The 14,639-nt window shown below is 58.2% G+C and overlaps 6 protein-coding genes across 6 annotated transcripts; 3 read left to right on the top strand and 3 right to left on the bottom strand.

Annotated features, from left to right (window-relative positions):
• Window positions 1-341: 341 nt before the first annotated feature.
• On the bottom strand, window positions 342-1,670 carry BKCO1_2700054 (uncharacterized protein; the record flags this gene model as incomplete). Its single annotated transcript, XM_020273585.1, has 1 exon — window positions 342-1,670. One exon carries the CDS (start codon window positions 1,668-1,670, stop codon window positions 342-344), a length of 1,329 nt encoding a protein of 442 aa, XP_020130070.1.
• A 3,494-nt stretch (window positions 1,671-5,164) lies between these two features.
• BKCO1_2700053 (ran gtpase activating protein 1) lies at window positions 5,165-6,505 on the bottom strand (the record flags this gene model as incomplete). The annotated part of the gene is made up of 2 exons (XM_020273584.1): window positions 5,165-6,232; window positions 6,314-6,505. 2 exons carry the CDS (start codon window positions 6,503-6,505, stop codon window positions 5,165-5,167), a joined length of 1,260 nt encoding a protein of 419 aa, XP_020130071.1.
• Window positions 6,506-6,799: 294 nt separating this feature from the next.
• On the top strand, window positions 6,800-7,148 carry BKCO1_2700052 (cytochrome c oxidase assembly protein subunit 17; the record flags this gene model as incomplete). Its single annotated transcript, XM_020273583.1, has 3 exons — window positions 6,800-6,818; window positions 6,874-6,947; window positions 7,008-7,148. 3 exons carry the CDS (start codon window positions 6,800-6,802, stop codon window positions 7,146-7,148), a joined length of 234 nt encoding a protein of 77 aa, XP_020130072.1.
• Window positions 7,149-7,364: 216 nt separating this feature from the next.
• On the bottom strand, window positions 7,365-9,211 carry BKCO1_2700051 (glycosyltransferase family 57 protein; the record flags this gene model as incomplete). Its single annotated transcript, XM_020273582.1, has 3 exons — window positions 7,365-8,718; window positions 8,764-8,926; window positions 8,977-9,211. The coding sequence occupies 3 exons, from the start codon at window positions 9,209-9,211 to the stop codon at window positions 7,365-7,367; spliced, it is 1,752 nt and encodes a 583-aa protein (XP_020130073.1).
• A 733-nt stretch (window positions 9,212-9,944) lies between these two features.
• On the top strand, window positions 9,945-11,602 carry BKCO1_2700050 (nucleolin protein nsr1; the record flags this gene model as incomplete). The annotated part of the gene is made up of 3 exons (XM_020273581.1): window positions 9,945-10,556; window positions 10,608-10,903; window positions 10,960-11,602. The coding sequence occupies 3 exons, from the start codon at window positions 9,945-9,947 to the stop codon at window positions 11,600-11,602; spliced, it is 1,551 nt and encodes a 516-aa protein (XP_020130074.1).
• Window positions 11,603-12,136: 534 nt separating this feature from the next.
• On the top strand, window positions 12,137-14,314 carry BKCO1_2700049 (2-oxoglutarate and fe dioxygenase domain containing protein 1; the record flags this gene model as incomplete). Its single annotated transcript, XM_020273579.1, has 2 exons — window positions 12,137-12,291; window positions 12,358-14,314. The coding sequence occupies 2 exons, from the start codon at window positions 12,137-12,139 to the stop codon at window positions 14,312-14,314; spliced, it is 2,112 nt and encodes a 703-aa protein (XP_020130023.1).
• Between the last annotated feature and the right edge of the window lie 325 nt (window positions 14,315-14,639).

The following is a 14,639-nucleotide window of genomic DNA, read 5'->3' as shown; positions in this document are numbered from 1 at the left end:
TGGAAGATAGGAAAGTAGCCCAAAGCGCCAAATCGCGACATCTCTCACTCCGTACGTGCCCCCGTAAACAAGGGCCAATGTTCGGACGTGTGGATGAGGAGGACATCAAAAATGCGAAAAGATGATGAGTGTAGAAGTGGAAAAGAAAACATATCTATGATGATCAGCCCCCCTGAAAATATTTTGTTCAAAAGGAAGTGGCATCGCACCATGTGTTTGATACCTTTTGTTCATGCATGTGTCGGCTCCCTCGCACATTTCCATCCGCAACGTCCTTCTCCGCTTCTCTCGCCTCGTCGAAGCATCTGGTCTCTGCCAGGGGTCAGGAAACAGCCTGTCTCTCACGAAACCCTCACCGCATCCGCAATCCTCAGCCTCCTCAAGCCCAACCCCGTACCCCCTCCCACGCCACCGCCACCACCCCGCAACCCGACAACCTCGCTCGCACAACTCCCAACAACGCTGCTCCCGTTCGAGCCGCCGAACTCGCCCAGCATCTCGACCTCGGCCCTGCCCGCGTCGCGCCCGACGACGTAGCCGGCCGAGAAGCTGAGCGCCGAGACGAGCACGACGACGCCAGCGCTGACGACCCAGGTCAGCAGCGTTGGGCTGACGGCCGGGCCGCCGAGCGCGCCAGCTGTGCTGTCGTCGAGAGACGTCGAGGCGGTGTGGGGGCCGATAGCGCGCTTGGCCTTTTTGGTTAAACCGCGGCGCTCGCGGCTGGAGCGGCGTTTGTGCTTTTCCGTGGTGTTGGGAGTTTTGCTCGAAGGGGTGTTGGTGGCGGTTGTGGTGCGGGTAGAGGGGGTTGTCCTGGCGTTGGCAGGTTGTGCTGGGGGCGAGGGGGAGGATGAGGGGAGGGCGGATTCGGGCACCATGCGCAGCGTGGTGGGGTCAACGCGGCTAGAAGAGGGCACAGGGGCGTTGCGATTTGTCGTAGTGGTGGGCTGCGCCTGCGATTTGGGCAGACCGCGGGCGGCGGCGGCGCAGGAGAGAAGCGTGGACAGACTGGCGCGGAGGGCAGCGTCGTGGTCGGCTTGGTGGTTGGGCGAGATCATGTTGTAGGGCGAGTGGGCCGCCTGTTGCGAGGGGTACGAGTGTCGTTGTTGTGAGGGGTTTCTTGCTGAGGGGCGCGACTGGAAGTAGGAGGTTTGTTGGTTCGACGGGCGGCTGAGCGGGGCTGAAGGCGGGTGCGAGAAGGCGTTGGGCTGGGGGGTGAAGTCCTGGTTCTCATTCCTGATGTAGCCAACGGCGGTCGAGTTCTCATCCTCATCGTCGTCTTCCACGTCCGACTGGTTGTCTGAGGAGGAATACTGCATTCGTCCCGAGCGAGGCAACTGCGGCAGAGCCTCGTTCGACGACGAGAGGACGCGGTCTGACTCGCTTTCGCTCTCGTCGTACTCCTCCTGACTGCTTGTGCCTGCGCTTGCCGAGCGGCGGTAGCCTAGGTCCAGGCGCAGACGGGAGGCGCGCTGCGGGCGGCGGCGGCGGGAGTTGGAGTCGTGCTGGACGCGCAGGCCGTCGGTGATGACCTCATCGCTGACCGAGGCGGCCGAGGAGAGAGACGAGGACGAGGGCTGAGAGGCAACCTCTATCCAGGAGTCTGTGTACATGTGGTAAGTCCAGAAGTCTTGCGGGAAGTCGTCCATGACGGCGAAGCGGGTGGATAGCATGATTTAGATGCAGAAATTTGGAAAACGGCGGGGGAAAGATGGGAGGAAGAGAAGGGCGCAAGATGAAGGGGCTTGCAAAGGTCACCGGAAAGGAGCTGGGACTCACCATCTGAGCGTGACCTCATAGCTTGGGCGGGCGGCGCAAGATGACCTTGGGCGGGCCGGCGGTGGGCGTCGCGGGGCATTTGGCGACCGTGACCTCGGGACTGCATGGCTGGTGATTCGAGAGGATGCGTGGGCGTGTTTGGTCGGTGTTCTTGCGGAGGGCGGGGGTGCAGGCAGAAGGCGCGGCTGCGGTGGCTGTTATCGGACGGGTGGTTGACGGGGAGCTGCCGAGGCGGGCCAGGTCCTTTGTTTCGTGGCACTGTCGAGAGCACGGCGCGTCGGATTGCGCGCGCAGAGTCGGCGGGCAGTCGCGGGAGGAAGACGAAGCTGCTCCAGGCGCGGGAGGTTGGGCACAGTAATAGGAGAGCGTGGCCGTGTCAGGCGGGCGCGGTGTTCTGGCAGTCTCGCAGGTGACTGGGGCTGGGATGGCGCGAGACAAGCTACGCTGCTTTGCGGGGGCCGGGGGTCGCGCTACTGCCGATGACGCTTGGGCGCTCGATAAGCCAAATCCCACGACACTCGGCGCGCGTCCGAAGGCACTGCAGTTGCTCTCGCAACAGGCTCACGGGAGGGGGAGGGAGCTGGCGGAGCAGTGCTGGCGTCCTGGCGGGCGATCAGGGTCTTTACGTATCTGGATCCGTATCTGCCTCCATATTGTGCGCATGCACCTGCCCTGCCCATCACGCTTACCGCTGCCTCCGCACGTGGACCGATGCCGGCTGGGCTGCCTGCCCAGTGCCCACTCACAGCCCTCAGCTCGTGCGCCAAGTCGACTTCAACGCTCTCGCCCTCCTCTCCTTGCTTGCGCCCAACTCCCACGTCATCGCAGCGCGCCTGTCCGTTCGCGTCACATCACCCTCTCCTGACTGCTGCTATCCGCGCCCTGCCCGCCAGGGCGCCTGCGGAGATGCGCCGCGGATCTACCCTTCACCGCGATAAGGCAGTCCCAGCCTGATCGCCGTGGCGTGACGGCCACAAGAGCAACTGTGCCTGCGAAACCGGCTCGACTTTCTTGTGCTGCTCCACTTCTCCACGCTGCTCCTGCTCCTTCCAACACCACGCCCCACCCGTATACACAGTAGGTACACAGCAGCCCGTCTCCTGAGCCACGGTGCAGCCCCGCTCGCCTCCTCATCCCAACCGCCACTTTGGTCTTGCGTATCGTAGTACCAAAGCGGAGAGGGCCCCGCAGCCTCCTGGCAAATTGCATTCGAAAGCGTACATCATTCTGCTGCAGTGCTGATCGCTTCGTTGGTTCTCTTGTCGTTCCGCGGCTAGGTCATGTGTCGTGGTTCCTCGTGACTGGGCTCGTCAACTTCCTCTTACAATATGCGTTTCAAGAGAAGGAAAGTTTCCTCTCCATGACATATGTAATCTGCTCTCTTTGTTTCTCAGCAGACCGTCCCTGCGAACGGGCCGCAATCTATCTCGTCGCTGCAACACTGGCCTGTGCATACCATGTTATATACGACCTCATCACCTCGAGAGTAGACAGCGGGTCTCTTGTATGTCGCACCAGTGCACGACCCGCACTTGCAACCTCACACATATCGGTGCTCGGCTATCTCCACCCCGTTCAAATCCCAACAGTTGATCCCGAGCGCCCTGTGGCCCGTGAGATGATACAAGTACACGCCACCGGCACTGTTCGGACGTCTGAGCAGGCCTTGCTCGGCCCGCCATCGGCCGGTGCCTGACTTCGTCGCCTGAGGACCACGCGTGGTGATGACGACACCTTATGAAGCTGATACTTCGTACTTCTTGCTGCCCACACTCCTTGACACACTATCGGCCTTAACACCGACTTTGATAAGTAGTGGTAATCTTCATGTTCCCTCGTCCACGCGTCGTCCGTTCTTTCTTCCGCTTGCCTCGCAGTCACCTGACACCCGACCTCAACTGGCCACGCAATTCAAGCTCCTCAGTATTTCTCAGTCACTGCTGTTCTTCGAGAAACTTCGTGCCCCCGCATTATACTCGTCCACCTACTTACTGTCCTTCTACGCAACAACTCTGGTGAAATGTGTAGCTCATGTACCAAGATCTCTTTCAGACGCCCGCAAGCACTACCCGGCCAATATATAAATATAGAGCCAAAAAAGAATTGGAAGCCTCGAGCCAATAAGCTCTCCTTACCGAAGCTACGGAAGTGAAATTCAGTTCATGAACTCCCTTTTCTTCGATTTTACTTTGGTGTAGGGACAGCAGCAACCAAAACATAAAGCACGTCATTCATCAGCATGCCGCCAGACATCCCCTTTTTGCATAGGCCACGACGTTCTGCATGAGCTTGTTTACTTGTATTCAGTCTGCTAGGCGGCGGCAGCGTATATGCTACGCCTGCATGCTTTCTATCCTATGGATCATCCTGCTTCGCCTTCTTCAATAAAGAGCACTTCTGACTACCAAAGACGAGTTTTATAGAATATCGATAAAGTCAAACACCCCTTCTGCCCGCTTTGAAAAGAAAAAAACAACCCCCCCTCGAAAATATACATACATCATCTACACTTAGCTAGCTGCTCTGCCTCAATCGCACTCTCCCCCCACCATGTTCAGAGTAAAAAAAAAAAAAAAAACCCTCCTCCTCGCAAACCTTGATCTAAGATACCGCAATAAGAGCGAGCGTTCTGACCAAAGCACGACAGGAAGCAAAGAACAAAACACAAAACCCTAAACAGTCCGTGCTCGCTTCTTTCTAGTAATGAACGCTTGAGGGTCTATCTACACTACATACACTACAGTCGACTGCAGTCGACTGCAGTCAAAAAGGAGAAAGAAAAGAAAAGAAGTTCGAACTGTTTCATCTACATACCGTGGAAGGGAAAAGGTCCGCAGCCCGAACCCGTCCACTCCGTAGATTTACCAATTCATCCACTCCGTACGTGACATCTACCTTCCGTCTTTCCTCCCAGTTCCTACTTCCCCACCGTTGAATCTCAATCAAAAAAACAAAACAAAAATAAGTTTCTTTCGCCAGGGTTCCCATCCGTCCATCCGTCCGTCGTCACCACCATGGATATATGTGACCGACCCGACTTTCTCTTTTGTTGCCCTCCCCTTTGGGAAAAAATAAAAACCAAAGAACAAAACACCAATCGCGAACCATAGTAGCCAGAAAACCAACAACAACAACAACAGCCCCAAAAGAAAAGAACGAGCATTTATTTCGGTGAAGGTCGTTGTTGTTGTTGGTTGTTGTTGATATTCCCCAAGCCTAATAACACCAAACCAAGTCCAACCCCATTTCCCCCATCCGGTGACCGGTTTTTCCAATAATAAGACGCGCTTTCTCGATCATCGCATCATGATTCTCATGATATCACTTTCTTTCGTTCTTTCTCTGCTTTTTCCTCCACTCTCTTTTTCTCTCACTCTCTCGTCTCAGTTTACAACCCAGTCTTCCCCAGCATGTTGGCCAACTCATCGACGCTCTTATCCTGCTTTTCGCTAACATTCTGCGCCTCCGCCTCGTCCGCCTTCTTGAGCACATTCTCCTTCACCTCCTCCTCCTCCTCTTCTTCCTCCTCCTCCTCGTCCTCACTCTCATCATCCAGCTCATCCAGCTCGTCAAGACCAAACTCGTAGCCCTCCTTCAAAGCCTCGACGAATTCGGAATCGGCTTCTTCCTGGCGCGCCGCGAACATCTCCTGCAGGCGCTCGACGCTCTCGTCATCCTCGCCGAACCTGTTGCCATTGACCTCGAGCCTACGCAGCTTCGGCAAGGCATTCTCCGCCGCGTCGGCGAAGCCCTTCAGGCCCGCCGCATTCATGTCGTTGTACTGGATGCGGACAATCTCCAGCTGGGGGTTGTTGCCCTTGGCCAGCGCGGCGGCGAGCAGCAGGCTGCCCTTGGCCTGGAGGAAGCAGTCGCTGACGCCGAGCTCGCGCAGGTGGGGGAAGCCCGCGACGATGGCGGCGAGCGCGCGCGCGCCGCCCTTCTTGGTGAAGGTGTTGTCCTGCAGGTCGAGGATGCGGATCTGGCTCTGGTGCGCGAGCCCGTGGCGCAGCAGGTGCGTGATGCCCTCCTGCCGGATGCCGTTCTGGACCATCTTGATTTCGCGCAGCCCCGTGTGCTTCGAGTAGGCGCGCGCCCATGCCTCCATCGACCCGTTCTCCAGCCGGTTGCGGCCGCAGATGACCGTCTCGAGGCTGGGCACGTCGGCGCCGGCGCTGCGGGCGGCCGCCTTCTTGTCGGCGAGGGTCGAGAGGGCATCGGCGATGAGGGTGCCGGCGGCGGGGCCCAGGCCGTTGTTGTTGAGGTAAAGGTGGCGGAGCGGTGTGTGCGCGGCGAGGAAAGAGACGAGAGGAGCCTGGGTGTTGAGGCCGAAGGCGTTGTCCGAGAGGTCGACGGTCTCAAGCTTCGGGAGAGTGAGTAGCGCCTTGAGGATGTGGTCGAGTGCCTCGGGGATCTCGGAGAGCAGGCGCGAGGTGAAGATGTCGGCGAAGTTGGCGATCTAGTGAGGAAATGTTAGCGTCGCCGCACAAGGCGCCGAGAAGACGGTGGGCTTCGAGAAGAAAGGGGGGGAGAGCAGTACCTTGAGGTTTTTCTTGGTCTCCAGGACCTTGGCCAAGGCCTCCGAGGCACCTATGCCGAGTGTGTTGCCAACGAAAACGACCTCCTCAACATCAGAATTCTCCTTCAGTGCCTGAATGTGCGGCTCGATGTCCTCGGCGGTGGTGAGTTTCAGGCCCTTGTCCTTCAGGCTAAAAACTTTGGAATTCGCCATGATTGGCCGTAGAGATTCGGTTGTTTTCGCGGAGTCGCGCGTAAAATATATAAAGGGCGTTTGCTGACGGGTGGCGGAAGAAAGAGAGTTCTTGGAGGGGCACGGTGGGATGTTTTCGTTTGCTTTGAGTCCCTGCACGACCCTGCAAGCGCCAACGCGAGTGCCTGCATCGGCGCCTGCCCGCACTGGCCCGCCGACCGGGCTTGGCGCCCGGGCTGATGACATGAGCCGCCCATTGATTTCTAAGGTTGCGTCTTCCTTTCAACATCCGCAAACCCCCCAAGCACTCGCACCATGAGCTCAATGTCAGCCGGTATGCAATAGTCATTGTTGCAGCCCTTGCGCGCACCGCTAACACTGTTTTGCAGCTCCCGCGACCTCCGCCAACCTCGGCGCCGACCTCAAGTCGTCCGGCTCTTCCAATGCCGCCGCAAAGCCAAAGGTGCGTCGATGGCGTGCTGCGACCCTTTTCGCCACAAAGTCCTGACTGAAGATTGGATAGCCCTGCTGCGTCTGCAAGGACGAAAAGGCTGCCCGCGACGAATGCATGCTCTTCTCCAACAGCGACAACGCCCAAGAGGATTGCAAGGACATGGTCTCCAAGTACAAGTCCTGCATGGCTGGGTTTGGTTTCAACATCTAGACGCGGCGAGCCAAGGCATGGAAACTGGCGTTAGATACCGGGAATAATTTACATGGCATTGAGAAGGCGCAATGATCTAATTCTAGTCCCCTGTACCATTGTATGGGCATAATTGTACAACATATCCTCCACTCGAGACGCTGTTATCGTTGAGCCAATTGGCGGGTATATTTTGGCCTTGGCCTTTTGAAGACAAGAAAAAGTAAGCAACGCAACTTACTGCGTCTTCTTCCACTCATCCACCCTGACCGCCATCTTGAAACCCCGGATCAAGTGAAACAAGCACCACAGGTAGCAGATGTAGAACCCAGGAGCGCCGACAAGGACATTTGCCACCACCCACAGATCCGGCTTGTTCTCCGGTGGGATTACAAATGCTTCGGCGATGTGCCAGCCGACCATAGCCACGTAGAAACCGGCGTGAATCAGCTTCTCAATGATGCTCAGGCGACCGGGGGTCTCATTGCGGAAGATCGAGAAAGAAGTCGGAGGAAGTCCGAGCAGATAGGCCCAGAGTAGCGTGAGGATGAAATACGGGACAGCCAGCTCGTCACGCTTGAGAAGCGGATACATTGTCCAGGCGCCCAGGATGTTGGCCAGCCCAACCCAAGCTCGCGCCGACGGTAGCATTCCGCTACGAGAACCAAGGAGGAGCGTCATGGGTAGTAAAGGAAGAAGAACATTCTTCTCGTGAACTTGATAGGAGAACAAGAAGAATGCCCACGAAGTGGCGGCAAAAGCCAAAGGAAGAAGCTCCTTGCGCGGTTTGACAAGGAGCGCCATGCATGGTGTGAGAATGTGAGCTCCAGTCAGGACCAATGCTCCAAGCTGGAGCTTCTCGGTGGGATACCGGTTCAGCTTGTGAAAGGTGTGGAAAAAGCACCATACGTTAGCTACCTTGTCCTCGAACAGACCGCGGGCAAACGGGAAGACGCGGTGGATAGATTGGGCGACGACCAGAAGTATCGGGAAGTACCAAGACTTCTCGTCGATGGAAACCGGCAGCTTCGCAAGTAGCGGAGGCGTAGGCAGATCGTGAACAGGCAGGCCCCGGTACCAATCGTAGACTGCTCCGGCGATGAGCGGTGCGTACAAAACCGCAAACGAGAGGGCCGTGACTAGGGCAATTCCGAGGAAGCGTGAAACGTTGACTCGAGGAGAAATGCAAACTCCAAGAAGATACGCAAAGACAGCAGGGGCATAGAACAAGGCCATCTGCTTGAATCCAAGCGCTCCCACGAAGAAGACGCAGCTCCAGAGGAAACGGCCGGCAATCATGCTCGAGATACTCGCCAGAACCAAGCCAAGCATCACGGTGTTATACTGAAAGTGTCCGTGGTCGATCAAGATGGATCCAGGCTGCATCAGAATGGCCACCAGAGCTAGGGAATATTCCCAGGTATTGACCTCTTGCAAGCGAGAGTAGCGGCGGAGGCAGATGACGACGGCCGGAATATAGACAAGGTACTCAGAGACAACGACGGTAGCACGCATAAACACTTTGAGTACGGGGTCATCGAGGCCGCGGGAGGTGTGAAGAGCAAACCACGCCGGCTCGATATAGTGACCACTACCAAAATCAGCACAAACCACGACGCCGAATCGGCGCGCTTACATCTTTCCAAGGAGCCAGCTGTGGTATGCCGTCAGTGGCGGGTAGTCGAGACCCCACCACTCCAAGTCGTGGAAATACCATTGGGACACGGGAAGGTTGACGGTAATTTCCAGCCAGTGCCTCTGAGCCTCGAAGTCTCCGTGCATTGGCGGTTTCTGGAAGCCTGCAGGCCGTCAGCATGTGGCCAACGCGGCGAAAATCATTGATACGAACCAGAATAGCCCCAAAAAGCTGTAGCCCATCTGAACAGGCCAACAACAATCAAGATCAGCGGCAAGAGCACCCATTGAGAGACTGCTCCCTTGGCCGGCCAGAGGAAAGCGACGAGCGGGAAGGCCGGCCTGGCGACGTTGTCCTTAGGATCAATGATGACGGTGCCATGACGGGGATTGGCCAGGACGGCGGAGTCGCCCTTCTTCTTGCGCGGCTTGTGGGTCGGCTTTGACATGGTGCGAACGAGGTAGTCAGTCGAGGGGCATCGCGCGGAGCTGCGGGCAGAGCGCGTCCAGGTGGCCGGAGACGCGGTCGGGATTCGACGAGCCGGCGCCACCGCGGGAGCGAGTCAGTGCGGCGCAGAGCTTTCTCACCGCCTGCCGCTTGGGCTTAGTGCCCGAAATAATTTTGCGGTCGCGCGCTGATAAAGCTGCGACGCGACCCAGCAACCGATTTTTTTCTACCAGCAAATCTTCTCAACAGACTTCACCAATTCCTTGCTCCAGAGCACAGGATATCCTTTGCGGGCACATTTCGATCAGTGATCGGAATCTTACAGTGGGCTTTTGATCCAACTACATCTCGGTTCGTGGGCTACTATTCCTTGTGGGCTTATCGCGCTTCATTAGAGTGTGCGCGCAAGAGAGGAAACTCTCTGTGGGCTGTTGACTTCAGTGGGCTTTCGACTCGCGACGACGTCTCGGCCCTTGCGGGAACGCGCCGCCTTGACAGTCGCTCTGTGGGCTTGTGGGCTTGAGGGTTCCATCCGCCACGCGCGGACTCGAGGGCTGTGGGCTTTGCACACGTTTGAGAGATCCTGATGAAAAGCCTTTCCCATTGCGCCACACTTGGCTCAAGATCTCTCAGAGGGCTGTCGGCTTGAGCGCGTTCACTTGCGTGCTTCCATTTTCGCTCAATCCCTGTTCCAGCTAACCTTTCTCGCTCTTCAGTAGATCTCCACCGTCGCAATGGCCAAGGCTAAGACCGTCAAGCCTACCAAGGCTGCCGTCGCTGAGACTCCCAAGAAGGCTTCGGCCGTCAAGGTGGGCCGCGTCACCAAGTCATCCCAGACCCCCAAGGCTAAGGCTAAGGAGACCGCAAAGGCCGCCGCCGCCAAGACCGACAAGAAGAGCAAGAAGACGAAGAAGCAGCCCACTCCTGAGCCCGAGTCCGACAGCGACGAGGAGATGAGCAGCGACAGCTCTGACTCCAGCAGCGACAGCGAGTCCGAGGCTGAAGCTAAGCCTGCTCCCAAGACCAAGTCTCCCAAGACCAACGGCGCTGCTGCCAAGAAGGAGGTGTCCTCCGACTCTTCCAGCGAGAGCAGCGACAGCGAGAGCGAGGCTGCTGCCCCGGTCAAGACCGCTGCCAAGGACGACTCCAGCAGCGAGGAGAGTGACTCTGACTCCTCCGAGTCTGAAGCTCCTGCCCCCAAGAAGGCTGCTACTCCCAAGAAGGCTGCCGCCGCTCCTGCTTCTAAGAAGGCCGCTGCTAAGGCCGAGTCTGAGAGTGACAGCGACTCCGAGTCTGAGGCTAGCTCTTCCGAGGAGGAGGCTCCTAAGGCCAAGAAGGCTAAGGCTGTAAGTAATAGCTATCTAGATACTACTCTACTCGTACTAATCATTGAACAGGACTCTTCCGACTCCGACTCCGACTCCGACTCGTCCGATTCCGACAGTGATGAGGAGGCTTCCGAGGAAACCAGCTCCTCTGAGGAGGCGCCTACCAAGAAGCGCAAGGCTGAGACCGAGGCTGCTCCCGTCACCAAGAAGAGCAAGACTGAGGAGATTGTCGGTGGTTCTGCCAACCTGTTCGTTGGCAACCTGAGCTGGAACGTCGATGAGGACTGGCTCTACCGTGAGTTCGAGGAGTTCGGTCCCAAGGCTGTCCGCATTGTCACCGACCGTGACTCCGGCAGGTCCAAGGGGTAAGCAATCCAAACCACACAGAAAATTCCTGCCTGATATTAACGTCGTGGGTCAGATTCGGTTATGTCGAGTTCGAGACTGTTGAGGCTTCCACTGCTGCTCTCAACGCCAAGAAGGGCTCTGAGCTTGATGGCCGTGCCCTCAACCTCGACTACAGCACTCCTCGTCCCGAGGGCAACAGGGACCGCGCCAACGACCGCGCCCAGAAGCACGGTGATGTCCCCAGCAGGCCTTCTGACACTATCTTCGTCGGCAACCTGTCTTTCAACGCTACTCCCGACAGCGTCACCGAGCTGTTCCAGGAGTACGGCACCATCACCCGCGTTTCCCTGCCCACCAAGCCTGAGGACCAGATGCCCAAGGGCTTCGGTTACGTTGGCTTCAGCTCCGTCGATGAGGCCAAGGCGGCCTTCGATGGTCTCCAGGGTGCCGAGCTCGATGGTCGCCCGGTCCGCCTGGACTTCGCTCAGCCCCGTGACAACAACGGTGGTGGTCGCGGCGGCGGCGGCTTCGGTGGCCGTGGCGGTGGCCGTGGCGGCTTTGGAGACCGCGGTGGCCGTGGTGGCCGCGGCGGTCGTGGTGGTCGTGGTGGTTTCGGTGACCGTGGTGGTCGTGGTGGCCGCGGCGGTCGCGGTGGCTTCTCCACCAACCGTGGTGGCTTCGGTGACTTCCAGGGCAAGAAGATCTCTTTTGACTAAGCAATTATTCTACGCTCATGTGAAGGGTACTTTGAACGGTAAGTTTTGTATGGATACAGGATATGGTCAAGGTTTGGGGTCATGGTCGGGATTGGGTCAAAAAGTATTGTTTTGATTTTCGGAGGACACGAGCACAGTGTGTGCTAAGTATTGCTTTCCTCATTAGCTCTATACACCAGACAGTGGGTACGTGGCGGCAGGATGCAAAAACGCGCCTAATACAAGGTCTTTCTATCTGAAATGCTTATTGCAACCATGGTCGTACTGTCCCAGCGATATCAGCCAGCGCTTGGCATTGTGGGGTGTCCTCGGTGCAATTCCGACGGCCAATCCCGAATTGAGGAATGAACAATGTTCAGGACGCATGATTTTGGCAAGACTTCTGCTGTTTGTGGCGTGAGAGCAAGGCTGGCAGTCCTGAGATTGCGCACAGACCAAGAAAAAAAGTTCGGATAAGAACGAAGCCATAGCTCCTCCGCCCTGTCCGTCGCACTCCTCTATTTGCAGCCCAATCCCACCTCCCAATCGCTCAAAATGCCGAAGCGCAAGGCTGAAGGCCCCGCCGCCGTCAATGGCAAATCCAAGAAGCGTGCCCTTTCCGACGAGGAAGCGCGTTCCAACTTCCGCAAAGGTCTCTTTGACACCAAGGTGCTCGAAGATTATCAGCAGCAATATGCAGAGTCGCAACCGTACGATAGCATTTCAAACGAGCTGTTTGCGAGGGCCACCCACTGACTGAGCAATGCCCTTTCCAGATACAAGCACGCCGTGATCCAGAACCTCGTCGACACGAAACTGCTCCGCAACGTCCGCGACGAGATCCGGCAGCACATCTCGTTCACGCCCAAGGAGACGGACATCTACAAAATCCACCAGTCGGGGGACCTGGCGAACCTGGACGGGCTGGACGACTCGTCGCTGGCGAAGCTGCCGTCGCTGCTGCAGCTGCGCGACGCGCTGTACTCGTCGGCGTTCCGCAAGTACATCGCGGGCATCGCGGGGTCGGGCCCGCTCAGCGGCGTCAAGACGGACCTGGCCATCAACGTGTACACGCCGGGCTGCCACCTGCTGTGCCACGACGACGTCATCGGCAGCCGGCGCGTCAGCTACATCCTGTACCTGCTCGACCCGGACCGCGCGTGGCGGCCGGCGTGGGGCGGCGCGCTGCGCCTGTTCCCGACCGAGGACCTGCAGACGGACGCCGGCGACGACGTCAAGGTGCCGCGGCCGGACCACACCGTCGTCATCCCCCCGGCCTTCAACCAGCTGGCCTTCTTCACCGTCCAGCCCGGCGAGAGCTTCCACGACGTCGAGGAGGTGTACAAGCGCGCGCTGGGCGAGGCCGGGGAGGAGGTGGACGGCGGCCGCGTTCGCATGGCTGTGAGCGGCTGGTTCCACATCCCGCAGGAGGGCGAGGAGGGTTACGAGGAGGGGTTGGAGGAGAAGCTGGCGGAGAGGAGTTCGCTGCAGCAGCTGGAGAGCGGCGCCAAGGCGGCGCAGTTCGATCAGCCTCAGCAGAAGTGGTTCGAATATCCGGTCGAAGAAAAGCAGGAGGAGAAGGAGGAGGAAAAATCGGAGAAGAAGGGCAAGGGCAAGGGCAAGGCGGAAGAAGAAGAAGAAGACGACGAAGATGAGGAAGAACAAGCGCCTCTCACAGAGCAGGAATTCGAGTTCCTCCTCAAGTTCATGACGCCCACATACCTGGCGCCGGACACGGTCGAAGACCTCAACTCCATGTTCGCCGACGAGTCGTCCCTCCGCCTCGCCAACTTCCTGTCCAAGTCCTTCTCCGCGCGCCTGCGCGCCTTCCTCGAGGACCAGGACCGCATCTCGCCCGCCGCCATGCCCGCCCCGGCCTCGCGCGCGCAAAACACCGGCGTCGCCCGCCCCCCGCACAAGCACCGCTTCCTGTACCGCTACCCCGCGTCGCGCGATGATGATGACGACGCTGCCGTTGCGCACAAGGAGCTCTCCCCGTATGACGAGCTCCTCGACGTCTTCTTCCCCAGCGTCGCGTTCAAGAAGTGGCTCGCCCTCGCCACGGGGCTGACGCTGACAAAAGCCAGCATGCTGGCGCGCCGCTTCCGCCGCGGCATGGACTACACGCTGGCGACGTCATACGACGATGAGCAGCCGCAGCTGGAGGTCACGCTGGGCATCACGCCCAGCAAGGGATGGGGTGATGATGATGAGGAGGAGGAGGAGGACGAGGGAGAAGCCAGCGAGAAGAAGGACAAGAAGAAGAAGGGGAAGGAGAACGGCGAGAAGACGAACGGCACCGCCAAATCCGACGAGCCCTCTCCCGCCGCCGAGGACGATCCACCCGGCGGCTACGAGATGTACATGGCCGCCGACGAAGATGACGATGAAGACAACGACGACGCCGGCTCCGACGACGGCGTCGAGGTCGCCCCCGGCTCGAAGAACAAGTCCGGCGGCTCCACCATGACGGGCGCCGGCAAGCGCCGCAAGGCCGACCCGGCCGTGTACCGTGCCAGCGGCGGCGACGACGACGACGGCGTCCTGTTCAGCATGCCGGCCGGCTGGAACACCATGGGCGTCGTGCTGCGCGACACGGGCGTGCTGCGCTTCGTCAAGTACGTGAGCCAGGCTGCGAAGGGCGATCGGTGGGACGTCTGTGCGGATTTTGGGGTCGAGTTCGATGAGGATGATGACGATGAGGAGGGGGAAGGGGATGCGATGGAGGAGTAGGAAGTGGTGTAGTCAAGGTAAAAAAAAAAAAAGAAAAGAGGGGAGGGAGAGAGAGAGAATGGGGGAAGAGGACTAGTTGTCTGAAGCGGAGAGAATGTTCTACGTCCGCGATATGAAGATGTATCGGTGATGGGGAGATGGACGGATATGGGGTCGGGAGAAGCAATAATCGCGAATTACACAAAAAGCGAACCTTTGAAAGGGTTTCATATTTGACATGTAGGATACCCCTGACATGAGAAATGAGGGGATATACAGGCTCTGGGTATTGGGATATTATGGCTCTGTAAAAGAGAAGGGGAAAAAAAGGTTGTCTAAAATACAA

The sequence above is a fragment of the Diplodia corticola genome (assembly GCF_001883845.1).
Source record: "Diplodia corticola strain CBS 112549 chromosome Unknown scaffold27, whole genome shotgun sequence".
Classification (NCBI taxonomy): domain Eukaryota; kingdom Fungi; phylum Ascomycota; class Dothideomycetes; order Botryosphaeriales; family Botryosphaeriaceae; genus Diplodia; species Diplodia corticola.
This window is presented reverse-complemented; position numbering and strand designations above follow the sequence as displayed.